Genomic DNA, 23,622 nt, shown 5'->3' with positions numbered 1-23,622 from the left:
TTTTACGCAGTAATAGATAATAATTTTAGTAACTGCCATGACAAAAACCTAAAATGTGGGAGTGGCTTTGGAATTGGGCAGTGGGTGGAAGCTGGAAGAGCTGGAAAGATTTTGAGGACAGTGTTAGTGAAAATGTAATGTGCCTTGAATAGACTGATAGCAGAGACGTAGGTTTTGAGGAGGCTACGAATGGGGCCCTCAAGAGAAGTGAGCAACATGTGAAGGGGATCCTTGTTTAGTAGTAGCAGAAAGTTCAGCAACAACATTACCAGCTGTAATGTGAAAGGTCAAAAACTGCACTTGATGAACTGAGTGATTTAGTTAAGGAGACCTCCAGCTAGAGGCCTGAAGGTGTGTCTTGGTTCTTTCTTGCTTCTTATATGACAGGAAAGAAAAACACTAGTGTGTCCACCCCAAGGACAGCTTAGCTTGATCCTTTTATGTTTATGGGAACTTAACAAATATATATATATTTTTAAAGATTTATTTATTTGACAGAGAGAGACACAGCGAGAGTGGGAACACAAGCAGGGGGAGTGAGAGAGGGAGAAGCAGGCTTCCTGCTGAGCAGGAAGCCCCGATGTGGGGCTCAATCCCAGGACCCTGGGATCATGACCTGAGCCGAAGGCAGACGCTTAACAACTGAGCCACCCAGGCGCCCCGGAACTTAACAAATATTAAACTTACTGGCAAAACACTTCCATGAAGAATTTCATTCACAAGGAAAAGGCTTTAAATGAATAAGCAGCCTTTGAAATGTCTATTTTCTTGGCTAGTTAAAAGGACTTTTCGTAAAATTTTTTCTGTTTAGGAAAAAAAATGGTAAATCCAAAGTCGTGACCTTCACTAAACTGGGTTCATACTGGTATATTATTAGTATGCCCTCACACTATTTTAGCTCTGTTCAGAAAAAACCTATGCATACTACGGAGAATCAACAATAAGTTTGGCAAGTAAGAATCCAATTATTTACCATGCTCCAACTTGGTAGTTCTAAACGTTACTCCAATAAGTGGGTCAGGGCCTGAAGCTAAGAATATGAAAACCAAATGTGAGTTGTGTTTGTTCTAATATATTTAACCTATATTTTCATTTTTCAGAACAAAGTTGAGCCAGTTCTTCCCAAAACTTAGTAAATCTAAGAAACGATCACATTTTTACATACAAAACAATAGATTTACATTCTTTACTCAAAACTATGAGATAGGTAGAGAAAGATACTTCAAACAAAATAAAATGATTTGAGCTTGGCTTACTTAGAATCATTACTGAAACAGAATTTTCTTTCATCGAAACTGTGATAAGAAAAACATATGCACCAAAGTTGGAGTTGGAACAAATGATATTTTGTTGCGCCCTAACTCTCAGTACCAAACAAAAGGAACTTACTGAACTTTCAAAAATTTATTCTCCTTTGGACCATGAATAAGCATGAGAAATTTTAGTCCAAAGGATAATTTATTTGGAAAGTTCCAAGTGCCTGGAGTGGTTATGATAAGTTCCTTTTCAACTATAACCTCATAGTTAGCATATCATGCTAGTATAATAGTAGCCTTCACTGCTATAAGGAGGAAAAGAGAGATGATGGATTTCTCTTTAAAGGTGGGCCAATGGTCAGCCCTATAACATGTGAGAAAAGGGGTCTAAAGTCAAAATAAGAAGGGTGTTAACCTATACACACATTCTGCTCACTATTAACAAGGATGTAAAATAACCCAAAATAAAGGAAGCAAAAGAGAACAAGTCCATATTATAGAATAGGTTGTTTCTGAGTGAGATATGTGGATAGCACATTGTATACTGTCATTCTCAGTAACCAGGGATGAGGAAGTCTGAGAGAATATATAGATGTGGGTTTATGGATGATTGAAGGTATGCTAAGCTGGACTGTAGTTAAGTGCCAACTCAAAGCATAGGCCAGTTTCCTGGACCTAATCAGAGGTTGTCAAAGTCCTTAGCTCTACCTAATAAAGCAACAAATAACAGTATCATACAAGGTATCATAGATATCATACATAGCTCCTTGCAAGAGACTAAAAAACTTAACTAGAGAGTGGGCAGAACTTAATAAAAGACAAAGTATAATTCACTTCAGATATTTTTCATACTGTACTTATTAAAAATATCTGGAGCAAGACTGAAGCAACCCATTTCCATTAAGAACTTAGAGATTAGGGAAATAAAGTAGTCTTATGAGGGTTAAACAAATAAAATACACATAACACAAGAGAAAACTAAGAAAGTAGATGGTAACACTTGACTGAACAGTATAGGATCACCTCCAGTACCAATCAGGATCACCTGGGTGTAAGTGCAATGAAACAGAACTGGTACAACTGGGAAAGACTGTAAACAGAAAGGTGACATTCAGACTGAACAGTAAAAAGAGTGGTTAGCTGAGAAATGTGCAGATGAACCTGGCCATTAGTATCTGACAGTCAGCTAGCTTCTCTACGTGACAGACACCTTTCTGCAGAATATATACCAGGAGATCCTGACACATCACACAGCTCTGTACTTATATACTATATACAGATCTTCTCCAGGAGATCTTGGTTTTGGGGTCTTTTTTTTTTTTTTTTTTAAGAATTTATTTATTTAGAGAGAGAGTGGGAGTGAGTGGGGGGAGGGGCAGAGGGAGAGAGAGAATCTCAAGCAGACTCCTCACTGAGTGTGGAGCCTGACACGGGGCTCCATCCTACAATGCCAAGATCATGACCCAAGCCAAAATCAAGAGTTGGACGCTCAACTGACTGAGTCACCCAGATGCTCCAAGAAGATTTTGGTTCTAATTGATCTTCAAACTTCCTGAACAGAAAGAGGAGAGAGATAATACTCACTTTGTTTGGGAGAAATGAAGCACGGATACACAGCAACTTATCCAAGGTTTTTCTGTATCCACCAAACTATATATATGCATTATTTATGATTCTTCAGGCTCACTCAGCTAGTATACTTAGCTATCCTTAATCTATTTATAATTCTTGTATTTGAGCATTTTGGAAACTGACAATTTGTTCAGAATATATAAAATAAGGACAAATTAAAATTAGTTTAGAGTTCTTACAATGAGAAATTGTGTGACAAATCACTAATAAATATTTTTGCTCAATTTTCTTGTGTAGTATGAAAGAAGTACAACTTCTATGCCAAACTAGATGACCTGAAAATTCTTATGTGACAAAATACCTAGGAATGCCAGATAAAGTAGTTGAATGTGCAATAAAGAGAAGTCTCCAAGAGCCATGTTTATTTGCTTACCCTTCTATCACCAACACCTAGGGGAGGGCTTGGCATATAGTAAGCACTAAATAATAATTGGTGAATGTTACTAAATTAGTTTAGATGAGAGTCTGGAAGGGTCTGTTAACAGTAAAGGGTGTGGGTCAAGGAAGAAGAGATTCCTGGACAGCAGGGGAAATGCTAAGGCTGTCTTGAATTACAGCCGCAGCACTCCAATTAGGAACACCGATAGGATGGTGTATGCTATCTGTGCTAAAGTACGACCTACTCTTTGATACCTAGAGTTGATTTGTGCTATTAGCTGATCAGTGGCCTTTATTTTACTTTCTGTGAAATGGAACTACATTATTAATAACCTGTTTTCCTCACAGGAGATATTGTTAGAAAATAATTATAGAATTTTGCAAACACACTAACGGGGAGCAAGACAAACACTCAGCATTACAGAGAACCAAAGGTGTGTGTGTGCAATAAAAGATGTGAGGCCATCCTGACTTTACAAAGATCTTTTTAAAACTCAATTGATTTTTGATGTCAGTATCCCCACAGAGGAGAGTTCCTGATGGTTGTCTTAACATATCATCAATGAGAGTAGTTCCAGTCCTGGAGGAGAAGGGGAATACAGAAGGTATAAAGAATCACAGGCTTAATGCTGACAATAATTTTCATAAAAAATTATGAATACAAGAAATTAATATTTGAAAAGAAAAGGTTAAAGCCTAAAACATTTTCTGTGATATAACTCAAAAGCAGTGATTGATTTAAAAAAAAAAAAAAAGCAACCGATCAAAATTTGGGGTTTCTCATTATGAGTGAATTGCCTTATCTACTTATTTTACTTAGATCTAATTTAGCATTATCTTATTACAGAAAGTAGAGCATTTGCCTATGGAACTCAAGAGCTTAAAGTTCACAGTGAATAACATCATCGAGAACTAACTTTCCAGGGTAATCTGTGATTATGAAAAATTAATATTTTAGAGGTGGTTACTTCAGATTATTTTTTAAAAGCATAATGATTTTCTAATTTTTGTTTTGTTTTTGTATTTTTAAAAGATTTTATTTATTTATTTGACAGAGAGCTAGAGAGAGAGTATAAGTAGGCAGAGCGGCAGGCAGAGGGAGAAGGAGAAGCAGGCTCCCCGCTGAGCAGAGAGCCAGATGCGGGGGCTCCTGGGATCATGACCTGAGCTGAAGGCAGACGCTTAACCGACTGAGCCACCCAGGCGCCCCTTTTGTTTTTTTAAAAAGAAACTCATCCTGAAAAGCAACTAAATTAATTCAGTCTAAATCTCAAGTGGGTGGTCAGCTAAATATTCTTTAGGAACAATAGTTTTAAACCTGCAGAACCCTGAGACAACTACTCTGCCTGCTCTCGGGAGGAGATTGTAATTGCTCTTTAATTCACGCATGTCATATTCATAGGTGATAAAGGTTCAGGGGGAATTGCTTAGGTGGGCAATTTTCTTAATCCCATGTAAAGGCCAAACAGACTGGCCGCACAGGCTACCTGCTGGATAGCTACAGACTTAGAATATCCCTTCACTATCCGTATAAAGGTTGGGGACCCAGGGGACCAAACACTTTATAATCGCTCTGAAGTTGAAAAGTCTCCATATACTCAGGATGGTCAAAGTCTCTGGGAGGCTGGCTCCCAGCTGGTGCTTTTAGGAGTTGTTTGCAGATGGTTCAAAGAAGGCAGAACGTGAAGGCGCACCGTTAGAACAACAGCATGTTTAGTTCTGCTATAGGACTGCCATCTCCAAAGATTTAAAAGAAGCTAAATTATACTTCACTGTAATTTTGTAGCTTCAAGTTCACATCACTTCTTTTAGTAATTTGAAGAACAGGGACAAATCCACCATTTCTTTTTTGTTTCAAGTTCTTTGGAGGCAGAGAGGGGAGTGTTTGGAATATAAATACCCTTTCCTATATCTCCGGAGAACAAATGAGTGCCATAAAGACTTGAAATAGCATTGTTTGTATTATTATTTTTTTTAATAAAAAAAAAGATTTTCTTTATTTGACAGAGTGCAAGGGAGTATAAGCAGGGGGAGTGGCAGAGGGAGAGGGAGAAGCAGGCTCCCTGTTCTACAGGGAGCCTGACTCGGGGCTCGATCCCAGGACCCCGGAATCATGATCTGAGCCTAAGGCAGATGCTTAACTGATCGGGCCACCCAGGTGCCCCTGCACTGTTTGTATTATTCTAATTCCACTACAACTTTTCTAATTACCAACTGTCTGGAATTTCCACAGAAGATGGTAGGAGTAAGAAGAGAACCAGGTCTCGTCCCACCACTTAGTCCTTGTGGAAGTTTATCCAAGAAATTTAATATTTTGTGGTCTCAGGTGGTTCATCTACATAATAAAGATAGATATATATATACAGAACTGTGTTGAGGATTAGATATGATGTATACAAAGCAACTGTGCCCAGCATATTATAGTCAACTGATAAGTGGTAGCCATTTTTGTAGTTATTCTATTTTCACATATTTCTGCAAAGTCATATGAGTCAGGGATAGAAGAGGCATGTATGCAAGTGGAAAGTCACAGAACTAGAGAGTGAGTGAGACAGAACGCATGCTTGGAGTTATAATGTTCTAGTGCTGACAATTTCAGGCAGGTGGGCATTTTAACAATGCTCTTCGATGATGAAAATGTAAGACTTAAGAAAAACATATTGAAATTATTTTTGAAAACGGCTATCTTATAGTTGTATCATTAAAAAAAAACAGGAAGAAAAAAGGAAGGATAAAGTGTACCACGTATTCTCCTAATTGCTCTGAGAAATATGTTCTTCCTCACAGGAGTAGAACACAATGTGCTAGTTGTAGAATTCTAAATACTACAGTCATATTGAGGGCCGCCTGACTGGCTCAGTCGGTAGCATGTGACTCTTGATCTCAGGGTTGTAAGTTCAAGCCCCACACTGGGTGTAGAGATCACTTAAAAATAAAATCTTAAGAAAAATACTATAGTCCTATTGAAAATTCAACAATTATTATAGATGACTGAATGAGAGCCATAGTTGTTGAAGTCCCCCCTTTTCTCAAGGTAGCCTGTATCACCCATAGCACAGTGCTCACTGTGAAACAGAGATTTCTGAGAGGGAACAGCAGTGGGAGCTTAAGTGCTGTGGGTGTGAGGTAGGTAACATTATCCAAATGTTATAGGTGAGGAACATGAATCTCAGAGAAATAATGTGTTTAACTGGTAAAAGAGACAGCTAGAGGTACAACCTAGGTCTGATTAGCTGCCAGGCTGTTAACTAGGAAGAGAGACATTCATTTTCCATGAATACAATATTTGACACACAGTAGATACTCAAAGAATCTGAAATGAATGGGCAAATAAATCATGTAATGCAGGGATGATTTGCTTAGGCTGTCAGCAGGAAAAGATGGGAAGGCTCCCTTCTACAGAATGGTTTTGCCAAATGTTTAGAACAACTAGTATTTTAAGCACTATACTGTGAGCTTCTTTTTTAAGGCAAGTACTGTCTCTTTCTATCCCTCATGCCTAGACCATGCTGGAACAAAGGAATATATTGTCTGACATTTCATCCTAATGCAGAGGATTCTATAATCATAGCTGTAAATAAGATTGTCTAGATTTGAACCAAATCAGTTTAAGTTTGTAGCCTTTCCTCTTCTAATGTTATAGTTGACCTTTAAAAAACAGGAAAAAACCCAAACCAAACCAAACCATGCAGCTTGTCTTGAAAAGCCCAATCTGCCCATGACACATTCTGTATAGAGCACACAGGGGCAGAGCCAGACTTCACAGTAACAGCAAATACAATACGAGGTTGTAAAATTCCCGAGGCGAAAAGAAGAAAATAATGCTGAGAGAAAGGCCATCTTGTGACAGCTGCTGTGGCTAAACAGACTGTGTTCAAGCTTTCCAGGGTTCCATGTGAGTTTACATTAAATCCAGCGTGGGTGCTTGACAATCACAGCGGGGGCTTCTTCATGACTTATAATCCGAACACACTGGTTGGCACCCACCACAGCACATCTGGAGTTTGTTAGACAACTTTTATTTTTTAGTTTTTTCATTGGCTCCAGCCTCTTCCTCTGATGCAGCCTCTCCAACTGCTGCTTTGCCATGAATGAGTCAAGGAGACAAGCTGCCCTGGGGTGGGTATGCAAATTGAGCCCATTTAAGCGGGTGACCCCCAAATCTGTAAACCCCTTGTTGCTTCACCTCTTTCGAACACTAGGAACTGCACACGAATGCCAAGAGCCCATCAGGCAGTGGCAGCTCCACTTACTGGAAAGCCTCGTCAACGCTGACTGCCTCCTTGGTAGGAAATAGCCTTTAGACTGAGGCACATTCCAGCAATTCAAGGACTAGAAGCTTTAAATTAAAACAATATTGATGTCATATCCTCTTTCCAAAAGGCCTCTCTCTTGTCTAAAAGTTAGTACACTTAGAAAAAATTAAAGAATCAAATATCTTTGGCAAGACCAGTTCCTTCTTGCTCACAGCATCCGAGACACTCTGAGAGGGCAGGAATGTGAAACTTTACATGGAAAGCAGACAAAAAACACCGTTGGAAGGACTCCCAAGAACTACATTTATCTTTCTCCTTACATAGATCACATCACTACAGAATATTCAGGGCACATAGTGGGATGGAAAGACATTAAGCTGCTCTTTTTTAAGATTATGAGTTCATAGATTAATAAATATCCTTACTTTCACCTACTGAAAACATATAGCCTTGAGAACGAAGTAATCAAAAGCCACTATGAATGAGATACAGTACTCTAGTCTGCTAGACATTTTATTCTGTTTGGTGCCTGAAAGTAGAGGGACCAGGAACCACTTAAATCTTACGTCTATATATTTAGGCCTAACTACTTAGGAGAACTGATATTGCTAAATATACACACCCACAAACTAGTGAACGCTTCTTCAACAGTACCCTCCTTTTTCATGTATCAGCACCTCCCCCACAGCAGTTATACAACTGACAAATATAAACTGTATATATTTAAGGCATACAATGTGATGTTTTAATATATGTATACATCATGAAATCACTATCACAATAAAGCTAATTGACATTTCTATTACTTCACAGTTACCTTTTTTAAGAACACTTAAAATCTACTCTTCGCAAATCTCAAATATACAATAGGATATTAACTATAGTCACCATGATGTATATTAGATCCCCAGAACTTATTCATCTTGCATAACTGAAACTTCGTACTCTTTGACCAACACCTCCCCATCTTCCCCACCTTCCTAGGCCACTGCAACCACTATTCAACTCATATTATCAGCTTCGATAAGCCAAATTTCAGTTTTGAACTACTGGGCAGATGTCTTTAATATTAAGCACATTCTTCCTGTTTTACTTAACAGGTATCCAAATACTAGATGATGTCTTCTTCCCGTGGCAAAATATTTTAGGACACTGGAAAAGATTTTTCTGCTTATAAATGAGCAAAGGATTATTTTTTTACTGGTCATCGACCTATCCTATAGAAAAGGGACATCTTTTGGTATTTATGTGGTTGGCCACATAAATAAACATAAAATCTATTTCTAAGCAGTTTTAATATTGGTCTACAAACAGAAATATCTTTATTGCTTAAATATTGATTCTTGTTAATTGGAACATTAAATATTATGTTAAAAATGCTATCAATTGATGACTGATCCCCTAGAGTAGAAAAGAAGAAATTCCTTCACTTGAAAAACTCTTTCCCAGTCTTATTACTTCAGGTAGAAGAGCAAATCCAGGCAGACATAATGCACAGAAAATGTTACTGAGACTGCAGATGATACCAGAAGACAGGACTTGTGGACACTGCACATAGTATAGGAATGGTCAGTGAAGAGCATTAAGATAAAGAAGGGGACTTAGATTTTAAAATTCAGCTTTCTCTTCATTCTCAAAGATTTTTCCCCCAAGCTTTAAAATTGTCATAAGACATATATAACATAAAATTTATCATTTTAATCATTTTTAAATGTCCATTAAGTACATTTACACTGTTGTCCAACCATTAACAAAAGGGAAATGTTTAGCTTTTATTTTCACAGGTCTTACATAAATATTAAGCATTAAATTTGGGGAGGGATTAGGTTGGAATAAGAAAAGGGCAAAACTTTGCTCTTACCTTCAAAGCTTACTCAGCTCTGAGTAGCTAGAAATTGTTTAAGTAAAAATATACTTAGTGCCTTCTATAGTAGGACTTTGGTTGGATGTAAAAAATAAGCCTTTTTCATTTTAAGCGGGCAGAATTTTGCTAATTTCATTCAGCTATGTTAAAAAACCCTCACAGGGGTCTTGTAACATCTTCTAAACCAGTGCTTTTACCAAGAACATTCTAATTCCTAGATATAGCCAGAAGATTTGTGAAGAAGATTAAAGTCCCTGCTAATGAAAACTAACTAGAGGCGCGCCTGGGTGGCTAAGTTGGCTAAGCAACGGAACTCTTTGATTTTGGCTCAGGTTGTGATTGCAGGGTTGTGAGACTGAGCCCTGCAAAGGCCTCTGTGCTGGGTGTGGAGCCTGCTTAGGATTCTGTCTGTCCCTTCCCTCCCCTCTCTCCCTCTGGGGGAAAAAAACAAACAACCTAGCTAGATAAAAAGATCAGACGTCTAATATGAGACGCGAGACCTTAAAATATAAGCTGGCAAAGACAAAGGTAGAGAATGGCGTGAGAGCTGGTCTTACTGCCCCTCCACCATGGGCCCTCCCTGGCATTTCATTATACCTGCTGCTTGAGCTGCTGCACCAGACGATCCTTCTCCCGCTTCAGTGCAGCCACTTCCTCTTGGGTCTTTTTCTTAGAGGATGAAAGCTCCAAAAGAGCTATGTTGGCATCTTTTTCACTAATGGCAGCCAGAAGAGCTTCTTGCCTACAAAATAAAGAAAATTCCAGGACTTTCATTTATCCTCAAAACAATCCTTTGAAGTTACTATTATCACCCCCATTTTAAGGGTGATGAAACCAAGGCTCAGAGAGTTTATATAGCTTGCCCAAGCTCACATTTGAAGTAAATGGTGCAGATGGAATCCCACTCCGGTTTCTCTGACTCTAAATGTCTTTATCATGTGTTATACTGACATCTTAATAAAGAGTTCCTATTTATAGTTAGACTCAAAAAGTAAACAAAATTAATGACTTTTTAAAACTAAGAATAAAACTATCACCCACACATTTTACCCATTTAATTCATTCTTTTGATAAGCATTCTGTACCTGCCAGGCAAATTGAGGCATTACTGAAACTGAAAACATTCTTATGTATAGAGTGTGTAACAAATTGTAAACATTAGGAAATAGGATTTAGAAAATCAGCCATCTGTTCTCGGGGCATTCTAAACATCTACAATTCTCTTTCTCTCATCAATGCAAATAAGTTTCCAGTCGTGGCTTTATTTGGCAATGATTTGTGCACTTTGAAACAATAACTTGAACCTTACAGATTCCTTGTGGTTTAGCTAACTACTTTTTGGTTCACATCCAGAGGAAAAGAAGGTGGGATTTAGAAGAGGGGTGAACATGAGAAATTTACAAAATAATCTGAATGAAGTTGGTGAACAATTAGTCTCCTCGGCAAAAATGCATTCCTCAATAGCTCATCTATTATTTAAGTCATGTGTAAGAACGCAGATTTGATTTACAGGAACTATTTAAGTGGCCTGAGCTTTTGACCTGAGGAAATGCTGAATCTGAGAATGAACTGCCCAAGTTTAACCTTGCTTCTGTCTTTTGTTAAGATAATTATGCTTCAATAGCAGTCATCTGGAAGAGTTTTAGTTTAGCCACAAACTGGAAGACTATCTTTTGCATATTCTGACAAGGATTTTCTGTTTTCTGGATGGGTAGTTCTGGAGAACTCCGTACAAGCAGTACTAACAAATGGAGGAGAGAGATAAGCTTACATCATGGAAATGAGGATTTGTTTAACCAGTCTTTGTTGTTGGAAGGGAAGAAGATTCTCATTGACCCCAGTGTAATTTTCCACTGTCCCCACACTCTATATAATTCTAAAAAACGGCAGACGGCTTATCCCATGAAGCTTTAGTCAACAGCAAAGGGATAGCAATAGTCTAAATATATCTAATGACCACTTGAAAAAAATATGTTAAGTGGTGAAATGAGCTTAAAGGTGAAGGAGTTCAAGTTGGTCTCGCTATGCACAATTTCCTGCTCATTGCCGTCATCTGTTCCCTTTGGGGAAGCTCAAAGACTGACAAAGCTGGAATGAGAAATGTGTTTTCTCAATAAGGGTGCTGCAGTATTTCTGTGCACCAATAGTCAGAATTACACATTTAGCAGCAGGCAAATAACAGAAGATGAATGAAAGATAAATTACTCTATCCAATCAGATGAAGTAAAGAGCACCTTTGCAAAATGGAAGATACAAAGGTGATGGGATCTGAGTTCCACTCTGTGCTTAAGGAAAGCATCATAATGTGAAATAGTAAAAATTATTCTGTGTTGGTGAAGCATCTTGACTGAATTCCAAATTCTTTTATAAATGGTATGGCTGGCCAGCTAGTGTGGTACAGTTAATCTCTGGGGTAAAATGTCACATTCCCAAACTGCAATATGATATAACAGGTGACAATTCAGATTCTAAATTTTAAAATAAAGGATGTAGTATTAGACTCTGAGCCACTGGAATAATGCCTTTTTTACTAAGATATATAATTTTAAGTCTTTTGTTCTTTTTATATAAAATCCAAATAGAAATTTTATTATGTCATTTATGTTATTTTTTATTGAGCATTGATAATATACTACAAACTGCACAGAATCAAACTTTCCCATACCCATCACTCTCAACCTCTAAAAATTCCCTAACAGCTTAACATACCACTGTCTTTTCCATTTTAAAAGTATACTCTTAATAGTGATTTCTACATGTGTATGTGCCTAACAAGGTCAACTGATAGTCAAGAGAATAAAAGGTGTTGATTACATACTGCACATATAAACATACAAACTTTGGTTAATGTCATTATTTTTTATGGATATATTAGCTTTTATGTTTTTCTTTTGTTTTTGGAAAGAGAGTATTGTTCTCTTATCTATAATTTTGGTAAATTTGAAATACACAACTACAGGGGAGAGCAATCTTTTAAAATTTGGAAGATAGGCAAGAATATTAAAGCTAATAAATAGTAACGGCCATCTAATTTTTGGGAATAAGAAAAATTGCTGTTCCCTCAATACATCTGATAGAAAAGACCATATGGTATGGTTGAACTTATGTGGTTAAGTTTTACAGAGAGCACTCAAAAGTGTTGAAACTAAAAAATTTTAAAGAACGCCCTGCTTTTCAGAGGGAATGGAATTCAGAGTGGAAAAAAAAAAGCAAATTACAAAAAAAATCTTATTTTAGTAGCCACTTGACTCTTAATATAATTGGTTCTTTGAAAAAAGAAAGGTATTTTCTGATAAAAGTAATATGCACTCTTGGAATAAAAACTGGAAGATCCAGAAAACTAAAAAGAAGAAAATAAAAATACCAGAAATAGTTCCTTTTTAATCAGAATCAATTGCTTGAGACGTGGAAGTCAGCTATTATAAGTCTAACATGGCTATTTTAAAGAAAATGAACCTTGATGGGGATTAATAATTGACTTTAAGAGCTTTACTAACTAAAGACTATCTACAGAAAAGGAAGACTTGCTAGTGAAGCACATTCTGACTTCATTTCCCATGAGCCCCTAGGGAGTAATACAAGCACGTATAATGTGAAAGGTAATATATGTATGCCACAAGCCCAGAGCAAAATAAGAACTGCAATGCTCGTCCTGCTAAATTACTCTCCTTGTTCTGTTAATGTCTTTTCCTCATTTAAAAAAAAAAAAAGAAAATGTATACACAGACCTTTCAAAGTGATTAGTGGCCCCCTACTGCTTGACTAACATGCCATATTACTTGCATAATGAGTAGGTAGTAGCAGAAATCCAACTTTAAGTCATTAAAGAGGTCTTTTCAATCCATCCCTGGTGCTTTAAAGTACATAACAGTTGAACCTGCCCTTTGACCTGAAAATTCTAATAGAATCAAGATGTCTCTAAAAGTACTCTACTGTGTCATTTGAGCTTTAAGAAACAGTAAGACCCCCTCCTCGGTCCCCTTCTCCCTTCTGAGAACATTTAGAAATAGGATGCAAATATCCAAGGCAAATGGAGCTCAAAATCTTTTTCATAATGCCTGAATCTTTGATAACAATACAATATTAGCCTGCTATATCACTAGTAAAAAAGAAATATAATCAGTGTTGGAATGATGGTGGTAAACAATTTAAGAGTGAGTCCTAAATATGTGAGTGTTTTTAACAGAAATGACAGACAGAAAAGGGGTATGAATGAAGGGATGCCACCAAGGTTTATTTTTCCCTCTTCCTCCAACTGGCTATTTAAAATTGAACGATTACACAATCATGTTTCATAAATTCCATAATCCTGAAAACATCAGGAGAGAGATCAGAGGAAAGTAAGAATAAGGTCAGTTGCTTTAGATCTATTACTATCATGACATGTAAGCATAGTTTAATCTACTTCAATTTTAAAATAAACCTGAAATCTAGATTCTCTTATTGATGCCTCCTTGATTCTGATGCCTCCTTTACTTATTATTTAACCATTTAACTATCCAGAGTGAGTAGTAAACTACTGGGATATCTGTCCCACTCTTCCATCTCATTTCCTGAAAAAATCCTTTTGATTATTATTTTCTCTAACTTCACTTACAGAGGGGACTCAGAGAGTAAGGTGGACACTCTATCTTAACTAAGCTCAGTGAAAACCAGCCTGTGGGTGAGCCTACTTGGGCAATCCTGACTGAAATGTCCGATCTTTCAAGCTTTGGCCACCGACTGTCTTATTATCTCTGTTCTAGGTACCCCAAAATATCTTTAACATAGAATGTCAACACTAAATAGAACTTTTCATCTACCATAATAAATTTCTTTTTCCATGTTAATTAAAGCACTATATTCCTAGATCCACAGGCTGACAACATCTAAGTAATTTGACTTCTTTGCTCTCCCTAACCAATGTTCACATTTTGTTTGTTCTTCCTAATAGTTTTTAATGAGCCCGTGGCTTTGTATCTGCAAGTTCACTATCATAGTCACTACCATCCTTTTATCATGGGTCTACATTTTTTTAAAGATTTTATTTATTTGACAGAGAGAGAGGAGAGAGAGAGAGAGCACAAGCAGGGGGAGTGGCAGGCAGAGGGAGAGGGAGAAGCAGACTCCCTACTGAGCAAGGAGCCCCATGCAGGGCTCAATCCCAGGACCCTGGGATCATGACCAGAGCCGAAGGCAGGCACTTAACCAACTGAGCCACCCAGACACCCTGGGTCTATATAATTCTTAAGCCCATTCTGATTTCACCATCCTTCTACAATGTCCTACTCTCCCAATTCACTTTCATCTGGTTTCTTACCACATTAAGTGCTTTGGCTTAATATTTGACCAGCTATAATTTTCAACCGACTTCTTCTTCATTGTCCTCCAAGGACCCTGTATCACTGAGTTACTACTTGTTTTCACTTAGGTTTATGCTATGCTCTCTACCTGAAATCTGTAGCTTTCTCTCCTTTAAAACCTGACTCCTCACCGGACTGCTAATTTTTGTCTATTCAGCATTTCCTTTCAGTACGTTCACAGTTTAAGTGATATTAACAGGCATGTGCTCTGTAAATGTCCTTCTATTCTTCTACACATGCAAGGGTCTGCTTCCTCAACTATATTATGTTTATGGTTTATGTCTTTACAATTTTCTTTTAATGTTTCTATGAGTTTATTGGTTTTTCAATTTATTAGCTTGCTAATTTAAAAATATTTTTAAACTTTTTATTTTTAATTGTGGTAAAATACATATAACATAAAGTTGATCACTTTAACCATTTTTAAGTGTACATTCAGTAGCGTTAAGTATATTCACACTGCTGTGCAACCAATCTCCAGAACTCTATCTCACAAAACTCAAGCTGTACCTATTAAAGAACTCCCCATTCTTCCTCCCCTTCCAGCCCTTGGCAACCACCATTTACTTTCTGTCTCTATGAATTTGATTACTCTAGGAACCTCACATAAAGGGAATCACACAGTATTTGTCTTATTGTGTCTGGCTTATGTCACTTAACATAATGTCTTCAAGGTTCATCTGTGTGGTAGCATGTGTCAGAATTTCCTTCTTTCTCAAGGCTGAATAATTTCCACTGTATGTATATGCCACACTGTTTATCCATTCATCAGCTGATGGACATTTGGGTTGCTTCCACCTCTGCCTATTGTAAATAATATCCCATCTTTAATTTTTAAAATATATCATTTTCCTTCTAGAGTCTTAATTCATGACTTTGCATGCCAGAAGCTTACAAATATTAATTTTCTGCACTGCATGTGCCTAAACCACTTACAATTTTTTCTTTTATTTGGTATGAGTTACTCTCTGCATTCTATATACTCTGATATTATTGTTTGTCTTCCTTTTTGCCTAAAGCCTTTGCTTCAAAATAGCTGGAATATAAGCTCCATGAAAGCAGGATCTTCGTATGTTTTGTTCACTAATGTATCCCAAGTGCCAAGAACAGTTTCTGGAATGGAGTAGGCACTTCACAAATTTATCTTGAACCAATAGCACCTCCAATACTGACTCCATTTTTATCCAATGTGGTGGTTTGCTTTCCCAACTGTTCCAATGTATTCACTCATTGAAGCTATTCCCTTATTTCATTTTAAGGTTTTTGTTTTGTTTTGTTTTGTTTTGTTTTTCCCCAATAGTATGGAAGGCTAGAGAGCAGAGAGAGTGGGGAAAAATGTGAAAACATGAAGAAAACCAAGACTGGAAAAGAGACCACTAACTTTAGCTAATTTATATTTCACTTAAAGAGTTTTGTTTTTCTCTAAGTAGACAGATGACAACTGGAGTCATAGGTTCAATTCTAGATGCTATAATTTAAGAGACAGTGTCAAAGTAGAGCGTATCCAAAGGAACGTGACAGAATGGGGTTATAAAAGGGCACGTTAATCCAAAAAGATTTATCCATATATGTAATTGCTGTCAGAATAGCAGAAAAAGACATTTAATCTGTGTTCCTCTAGAGGGCACAAATGGCATTAAAGGGAGGAAAGTCACAAAGAGATTTCAGTTTATACAATGAACATCTAATGTATTAACTCTTGTTAACAAGTAGAATTGAAAGCCTAAAAACTAGTAGAGCTTTCCATGACTGGGTGTTTAAAGAGATTATCAGAGACACTGTATAAATGGTTTTGTTTCTGAGTTAGTCTATCTTCTTTAACTGTAGTATTTCAATAAAATGAGTGAGATGAGACAATAAATGATAACTGCCAATAAATCGCATGGACAGTAGATGTTCAAGTAATACAGAAGACAAAGAATCACCTTGGGTTGAGGATGTGGGACCTGAGAGGGACCTTATTTTGACAGAGATAGTGAGAAAGAGAAAGTGGCAAGTGTAAAAGCACAGGCATATGTGAAGATACACTGCATAACTGGATTCGAGATTTTCTATGGGGAAAGAGAAACTGAAAAGGTGGCGTTGGATCAGAGTAGAGATGGTCTGGGAATAGCAGTAAAGAATAAACATAGATTATGAAATCCTTGAGGATTCTAACCCAACCTTGACAAATAGGGGTTACTCAAAATGCTGAATAAGGAATGATTTGATTTTGATAATACGGTAGCATTAAAAGTTCCACAGAAGTAAAGCAAGGGTTTAGAAAAGACTGATTTAGAGGCATAGAGGAGAGATTGGATGCTTCTCAAAGCAGAAAGGTCAGAATGTTACTGCTGGAGATGTATTATGAATAGAATTCTCATATTATAAAAATTATTTTTAAGGAATGAAGAATAAAATGATGCTGAATTTTGGGGATTCAAGAGTCACAGGTGGGACTATGAAAAATTGCTATATAATTCAGTGAATATGAAATATAAAAATATATCACATTTATGTATTGATGCTGGAAAGTAACTTTCTTTCTTTCTTTTTTAAGATTTTATTTATTTATGAAAGAAAGAGAAAGAGCGCGTGCATGCGAGCCTGGGGAGGAGCAGAGGCCTGACGCGGTACCTGATCTCAGGACCCTGAGATCATGACAAGAGCAGAAATCAAGAGTCAGACACTTAACACACTGAGCCACCCAGGTGCCCCTGGAAAATAACTTTCAAATGTCATCAAATACAAACTATCTCAGGGCATTTGATCCAATAATGCATGCTGGGGTCCTGTCTCATATAACCTTCCTGCAGCACAGTAGCAAGGCCTTTGCCCAGAATAATTTGGAACTTTCTCAATCTTCTCTTGCTTTATGTCTATTTCCTGAAATAAGGGAAGAAAACCAATTTATATTAAGAAATACACTGATGTAAGAATGGGTAGAAAAGTTATCCCAATATAGACTGACTTATTTTTCAGAAGTCCTTGAAAAGAATCAAAGTTAACACAATACACGTTCCACTGGACAGACGCACAGACAACTGCAGGGACCCCTGGGGAGCCAAGTGAAGTTTGGGATACTCTGTGACATCTCAGAGCTCCCCTGAGAGGACCCAGGAGATGGAAGAAAATAGCAGGAATCCTATGAACAGAAAAGTGACCACTTTATGGAAGGTAGGACATGCAGAGAAGTGAATCCGAGGCGATATTCGGGAAGATAGACGGGGCGGCGGGGGAGGGAGCCTCCATCAGCCACTACCGGCAAGTGTTAGAGCCACGGAGCACAAAATCGGAACTTTTAGAAGTCTGCTCCACTGAGGGACGTCGCTCCAGTGGCTATGCGGGGGGGTTGGGGGTGGGGGTGTGGGGGTGTGGAGGAACTCTCACTGGGACAGTGTGGTCACAGGACCCTCAGGCTCACAGAAAGACCGGGGGTGCCTGAGTGTGGCAGAGCTCCCAGGTATTGGAGCACGGAATAGGCTGCAAAAACGGAGCTGAAGAGTAGGCTCTCAGCTTGGGGTGGCCATAAACCGATCCACGGCACAGTCGGGCCAATACTCCTCCAGCAGGGACCCAACAAGTGGCAGATCCAGGGAGACTCACCTTCCTCCACTGGGAGGAGCGGCATGGGAATGCACTGCAGGAATCTGCTGGGTTTGGAGACTCCAAATGGGGTTGTGGGCCAGAGACAGAAACCCTAGGTCACAGGCTGGGTGAGCACGGAGTGTGGCCAGAGACCGGGAGAGAGGAGTGACTGACTGCTTTTCTATGAGGGCTGACTGAGGAGTGGGGCACTGAGCTCTCAGCTCCTCTGGGGCCAGAGATAGGAAGGCCGCCATTTTCACTCTCAGAAAGCTTTCAGGAAACAAAAGCTACCGAGAACAAACCCGAGCAAATTACTTAGCCTGGCCCCTAGCAAGGGCGGGGCAATTCCACCTGGGGCAAAGACATTTGAGAATCACTGCAACAGGCCCCTCCCCCAGAAGATCAGCAAGAACAGCCAAGAATGGCAAAACCCCAGCGCTAGGGGAATACAGCACATAGAATTCATGGCTTTTCCCCCAGGATTCTTTAGTGTTTCAAAGTTAATTTTAAAAATTTTCTTTATTTTTCTTTTTCTATTTTTTTAGCTGAATTTTTCTTCTTTCCTTTTTCAACCAACACCTTATCAATTCCTTTTTAAAAATCTTTAATTTTCGTTTTTACAGTCATATTCTATCCCTTCATTGTATTTAACCTTATTTTTACATGTAAGTTTTTCTTTCTTTAAAATTTTGGGATACAGTTTCTTCTAACAGACCAAAATGTACCCTAAATATAGTGTATGACATTTTCCTAGTCTCCCGTCTGATTACATTCTCTGTTTTTTAAAATTTTTTTCATTCTTTTTTCAACCAACTTATCAATTCCTCATTTAAAATATTTATTTTTTAAAGATTTTATTTATTTATTTGACACAGAGATAGAGATAGCGAGAGCAGGAACACAAGCAGGGGGAGTGGGAGAGGGAGAAGCAGGCTTCCCGCTGAGCAGGGAGCCCGATGTGGGACTCGAACCCAGGACCCTGGGATCATGAACCAAGCCGAAGGCAGATGCTCAACAACTGAGCCACCCAGACACCCCTTAAAATCTTTTTAATTTTCATTTTTACAGTCCTATTCCATCACTTCATCGTATTTACTCTTATTTTTGTATATAAGTTTTTCTTTCTTTAAAATTTTGGGAGGCAATTTCTTCTAACAGACCAAAATACACACAAAATCTAGTGTGTGGCTCTGTTCTATTCACCAGCCTGATCGTATTCTTTTTTTCCCCCTATCTTTCCCCCCTGGTTTTGGGTCTCTTCTGATTTGTTTAGTGTATATTTTCCTGGCGTCTTTGTTACCCTTTTAGCATTTTGTTCTCTTATTCATCTATTCTCCTCTACATAAAATGACAAGATGGAAAAACTCACCTCAAAAAAAAAAGATCAAGAGGCAGTACCGACTGCCAGGGACCTAATCAATACAGACATTAGTAAGATGTCGGAACTAGAGTGCAGAATGACAATTATAAAGATACTAGCTGGGCTAGAAAAAAACAAAGAAGATACCAGAGAATCCCTTTCTGGAGAAATAAAAGAACTAAAATCTAACCAAGTTGAAACCAAAAAGGCTATTAATGAGGTGCAATAAAAAATGGAGGCTCTAACTGCTAGGATAAATGAGGCAGAAGAGAGAATTAGTGATATAGAAGACCAAATGATGGAAAATAAAGAAGCAGAGAAAAAGAGAGATAAACAACTACCAGATCACGAGGAGAGAATTCGAGAGATAAGTGATACCATAAAGCGAAACAACATTAGAATAATTGGGATCCCAGAAGAAGAAGAAAGAGAGAGATGGTCAGAAGGTATATTGGAGCAAATTACAGCAGAGAACTTCCCTAATTTGGGGAAGGAAACAGGCATCAAAATCCAGGAGGCACAGAGAACCTCCCTCAAAATCAATAAAAATAGGTCAACACCCCGACATCTAAGAGTAAATCTCACAAGTCTCAGAGACAAAGAGAAAATCCTGAAAGCAGCTCGGACAAGAGGTCTGTAACCTGCAACAGCAGAAACATAACATTGGCAGCAGACCTATCCACAGAGACCTGGCAGGCCAGAAAGGACTGGCATGATATATTCAGGGCACTAAATGAGAAAAATATGTATTTCTTTGGTGTTGGTTGTGATCTCTCTTTCATTCATGATTTTGTTGATTTGGGTCATTTCTCTTTTCTTTTTGATAAGTCTGGCCAGGGGTTTATCAATCTTATTAATTCTTTCAAAGAACCAGCTCCTAGTTTCGTTGATCTGTTCTACTGTTCTTTTGGTTTCTATTTCATTGATTTCTGCTCTGATATTTATTATTTCTCTTCTCCTGCTGGGTTTTGGCTTTATTGGTTATTCTTTCTCCAGCTCCTTTAGGTGTAGGGTTAGGTTGTGTATTTGAGACCTTTCTTGTTTCTACATACAAGAATGGCAGCCAAGAATGAAGAATACTATATCCAGCTAGGCTGTCATTGAAAATAGAAGGAGAGAGAAAAAGCTTCCGGGACAAACAAAAACAAAAGGAATTTGCAAACACCAAACCAGCCTTACAAGAAATATTGAAAGGGGTCCTCTAAGCAAAGAGAGGGCCTAAAAGTGACATAGAACAGAAAGGAACACAGACAATATACAGTAACAGTCACCTTGCAGGCAATACAATGGCACTAAATTCATATCTTTCAATAGTTACCCTGAATGTAAATGGGTTAAATGCCCCAATCAAAACACACAGGATATTAGACTGTATGAAACCAAGACCCATCGATATGCTTTCTGTAAGAGACTCCTATTAGACCCAAAGACACCGCCAGATCTAAAGTGAGAGGACAGAAAACCATTTACCATGCTAATGGACATCAAAAGAAAGCTGGGGTGGAAATCCTTATATTAGACAAACTAGATTTTAAACCAAAGACTATAATAAGAGATGAGGAAGGACACTACATCATATTTAAAGGGTCTATCCAACAAGAAGATCTAACAATTTTAAATATCTATGCTCCTAACATGGGAGCAGCCAATTATATAAGCCAATTAATAACAAAATCAAAGAAACACATCAATAATAATACAATAATAGTAGGGGACTTTAACACCCCCCCCCTCACTGAAATGGACTGTAAGCAAAAGGTCAACAAGGAAATAAAGGCTTCAAATGACACAATGGACCAGATGGACTTCACAGATATATTCAGAACATTCCATCCCAAAGCAACAGAATACACATTTTTCTCTAGTGCACATGGAACATTCTCCAGAATAGATCACATCCTGGGTCACAAATCAGGTCTCAACCGGTACCAAAAGACTGGGATCATTCCCTGCATATTTTCAGACCACAATGCTTTGAAACTAGAACTCAATCACAAGAGGAAAGTTGGAAAGAACTCAAAAACATGGAGGATAAAGAGCATCTTCCTAAAGAATGAATGGGTCAACCAGGAAATTAAAGAAGAACTAAAAAAATTCACAGAAACAAATGAAAATGAAAATACAACTCTTCAAAACCTTTGGGATACAGCAAAGGCAGTCCTAAGAGGAAAGCATATAGAAACACAAGCCTTTCTCAAGAAACAAGAAAGGTCTGTGGGGTGCCTGGGTGGCTCAGTCGTTAATGGCCGGCCTTCGGCTCAGGTCATGATCCCAGCGTCCTGGGATCAAGCCCTACATCAGGCTCCTGTTCAGTGGGAAGCCTGCTTCTCCCTCTCCCAGTCCCCCTGCTTGTGTTCCCTCTCTCACTGTCTCTCTTTGTCAAATAAATAAATAAAATCTTTAAAAAAAAAAAAAAAGAACCAAGAAAGGTCTCAAATACACAACCTAACCCTACACCTAAAGGAGCTGGAGAAAGAATAGCCAATAAAGCCAAAACCCAGGAGGAGAAGAGAAATAATAAATATCAGAGCAGAAATCAATGAAAAAGAAACCAAAAGAATAGTAGAACAGATCAACGAAACTAGGAGCTGGTTCTTTGAAAGAATTAATAAGATTGATAAACTCCTGGCCAGACTTATCAAAAAGAAAAGAGAAATGACCCAAATCAACAAAATCATGAATGAAAGAGAGATCACAACCAACATCAAAGAAATACAATTAAAAGAACATATTATCAGCAACTATATGCCAGCAAATTAGATAATCTGGAAGAAATGGATGCATTCCTAGAGATGTATAAACTACCAAAACTGAACCAGGAAGAAACAGAAAAGCTGAACAGACCCATAACCACTAAGGAAATTGAAGCAGTAATCAAAAATCTCCCAACAACCAGGAGCCCAGGGCCAGATGATTTCCCAGGGGAATTCTACCAAACATTTAAAGAATTAATACCTATTCTTCTGAAACGGTTTCAAAAAAATAGAAATGGAAGGAAAACTTCCAAACTCATTTTATGAGGCCAGCATTACCTTGATCCTCAAACCAAAGACCCCATCAAAAAGGAGAACTACAGACCAATATCCCTGATGAACATGGATGCAAAAATTCTCACCAAAATACTAGCCAATAGGATCCAACAGTACATTAAAAGGATTATTCACCACGACCAAGTGGGATTTATTCCCAGGCTGCAAGGGTGGTTCAATATCTGCAAATCAATCAATGTGATACAATACATTAATAAAAGAAAGAACAAGAACCACATGATCCTCTCAATAGATGCAGAAAAAGCATCTAACAAAGTACAGCATCCCTTTTTGATTAAAACTCTTCACAGTGTAGGGATAGAGGGTACATACCTCAGTATCATAAAAGCCATCTATGAAAACCCCACAGCGAATATCATACTCAATGGGGAAAAACTGAGAGCTTTTCCCTAAGGTCAGGAACGTGGCAGGGATGTCCACTATCACCACTGCTACTCAACATAATACTAGAAGTCCTAGCCTTAGCAATCAGACAACAAAAAGAAATAAAAGGCATCCGAATCAGCAAAGAAGACGTCAAACTCTCACTCTTTGCAGATGATATGATACTTTATGTGGAAAACCCCAAAGACTCCACCCCATAACTGCTAGAACTCATACAGGAATTCAGTAAAGTGACAGGATATAAAATCAATGCACAGAAGTCAGGGGCATTCCTATACACCAACAACAAGACAGAAGAAAGAGAAATTAAGGAGTCGATCCCATTTACAATTGCACTCAAAACCATAAGATACCTAGGCATAAATCTAACCAAAGAGGCAAAGGATCTGTACTCAGAAAACTATAGAATACTCATGAAAGAAATTGAGGAAGACATAAAGAAATGGAAAAACGTTCCATGCTCATGGAGGGGAAGAACAAATATTGTGAAGATGTCTATGCTTCCTAGAGCAATCTACACATTTAATGCAATC

The 23,622-nt window shown here is 38.0% G+C and overlaps 1 protein-coding gene across 9 annotated transcripts in view; it reads right to left on the bottom strand.

The window, feature by feature from the left end:
- Nucleotides 1-23,622, bottom strand: part of ERC1 (ELKS/RAB6-interacting/CAST family member 1) — a 554,437-nt gene that overhangs the window by 130,284 nt on the left and 400,531 nt on the right. For all 9 annotated transcript variants that reach the window (XM_035028513.1, XM_035028517.1, XM_035028519.1 and 6 more), the window contains one exon: nt 9,984-10,128. In XM_035028513.1, the coding sequence (XP_034884404.1) occupies nt 9,984-10,128 (145 nt within the window). The remainder of the gene's footprint in view (nt 1-9,983; nt 10,129-23,622) is intronic.

Source organism: Mirounga leonina, unplaced genomic scaffold (genome assembly GCF_011800145.1).
Source record: "Mirounga leonina isolate KUSES-001 unplaced genomic scaffold, KU_Mleo_1.0 Mir_201, whole genome shotgun sequence".
Classification (NCBI taxonomy): Eukaryota; Metazoa; Chordata; class Mammalia; order Carnivora; family Phocidae; genus Mirounga; species Mirounga leonina.
This window is presented reverse-complemented; position numbering and strand designations above follow the sequence as displayed.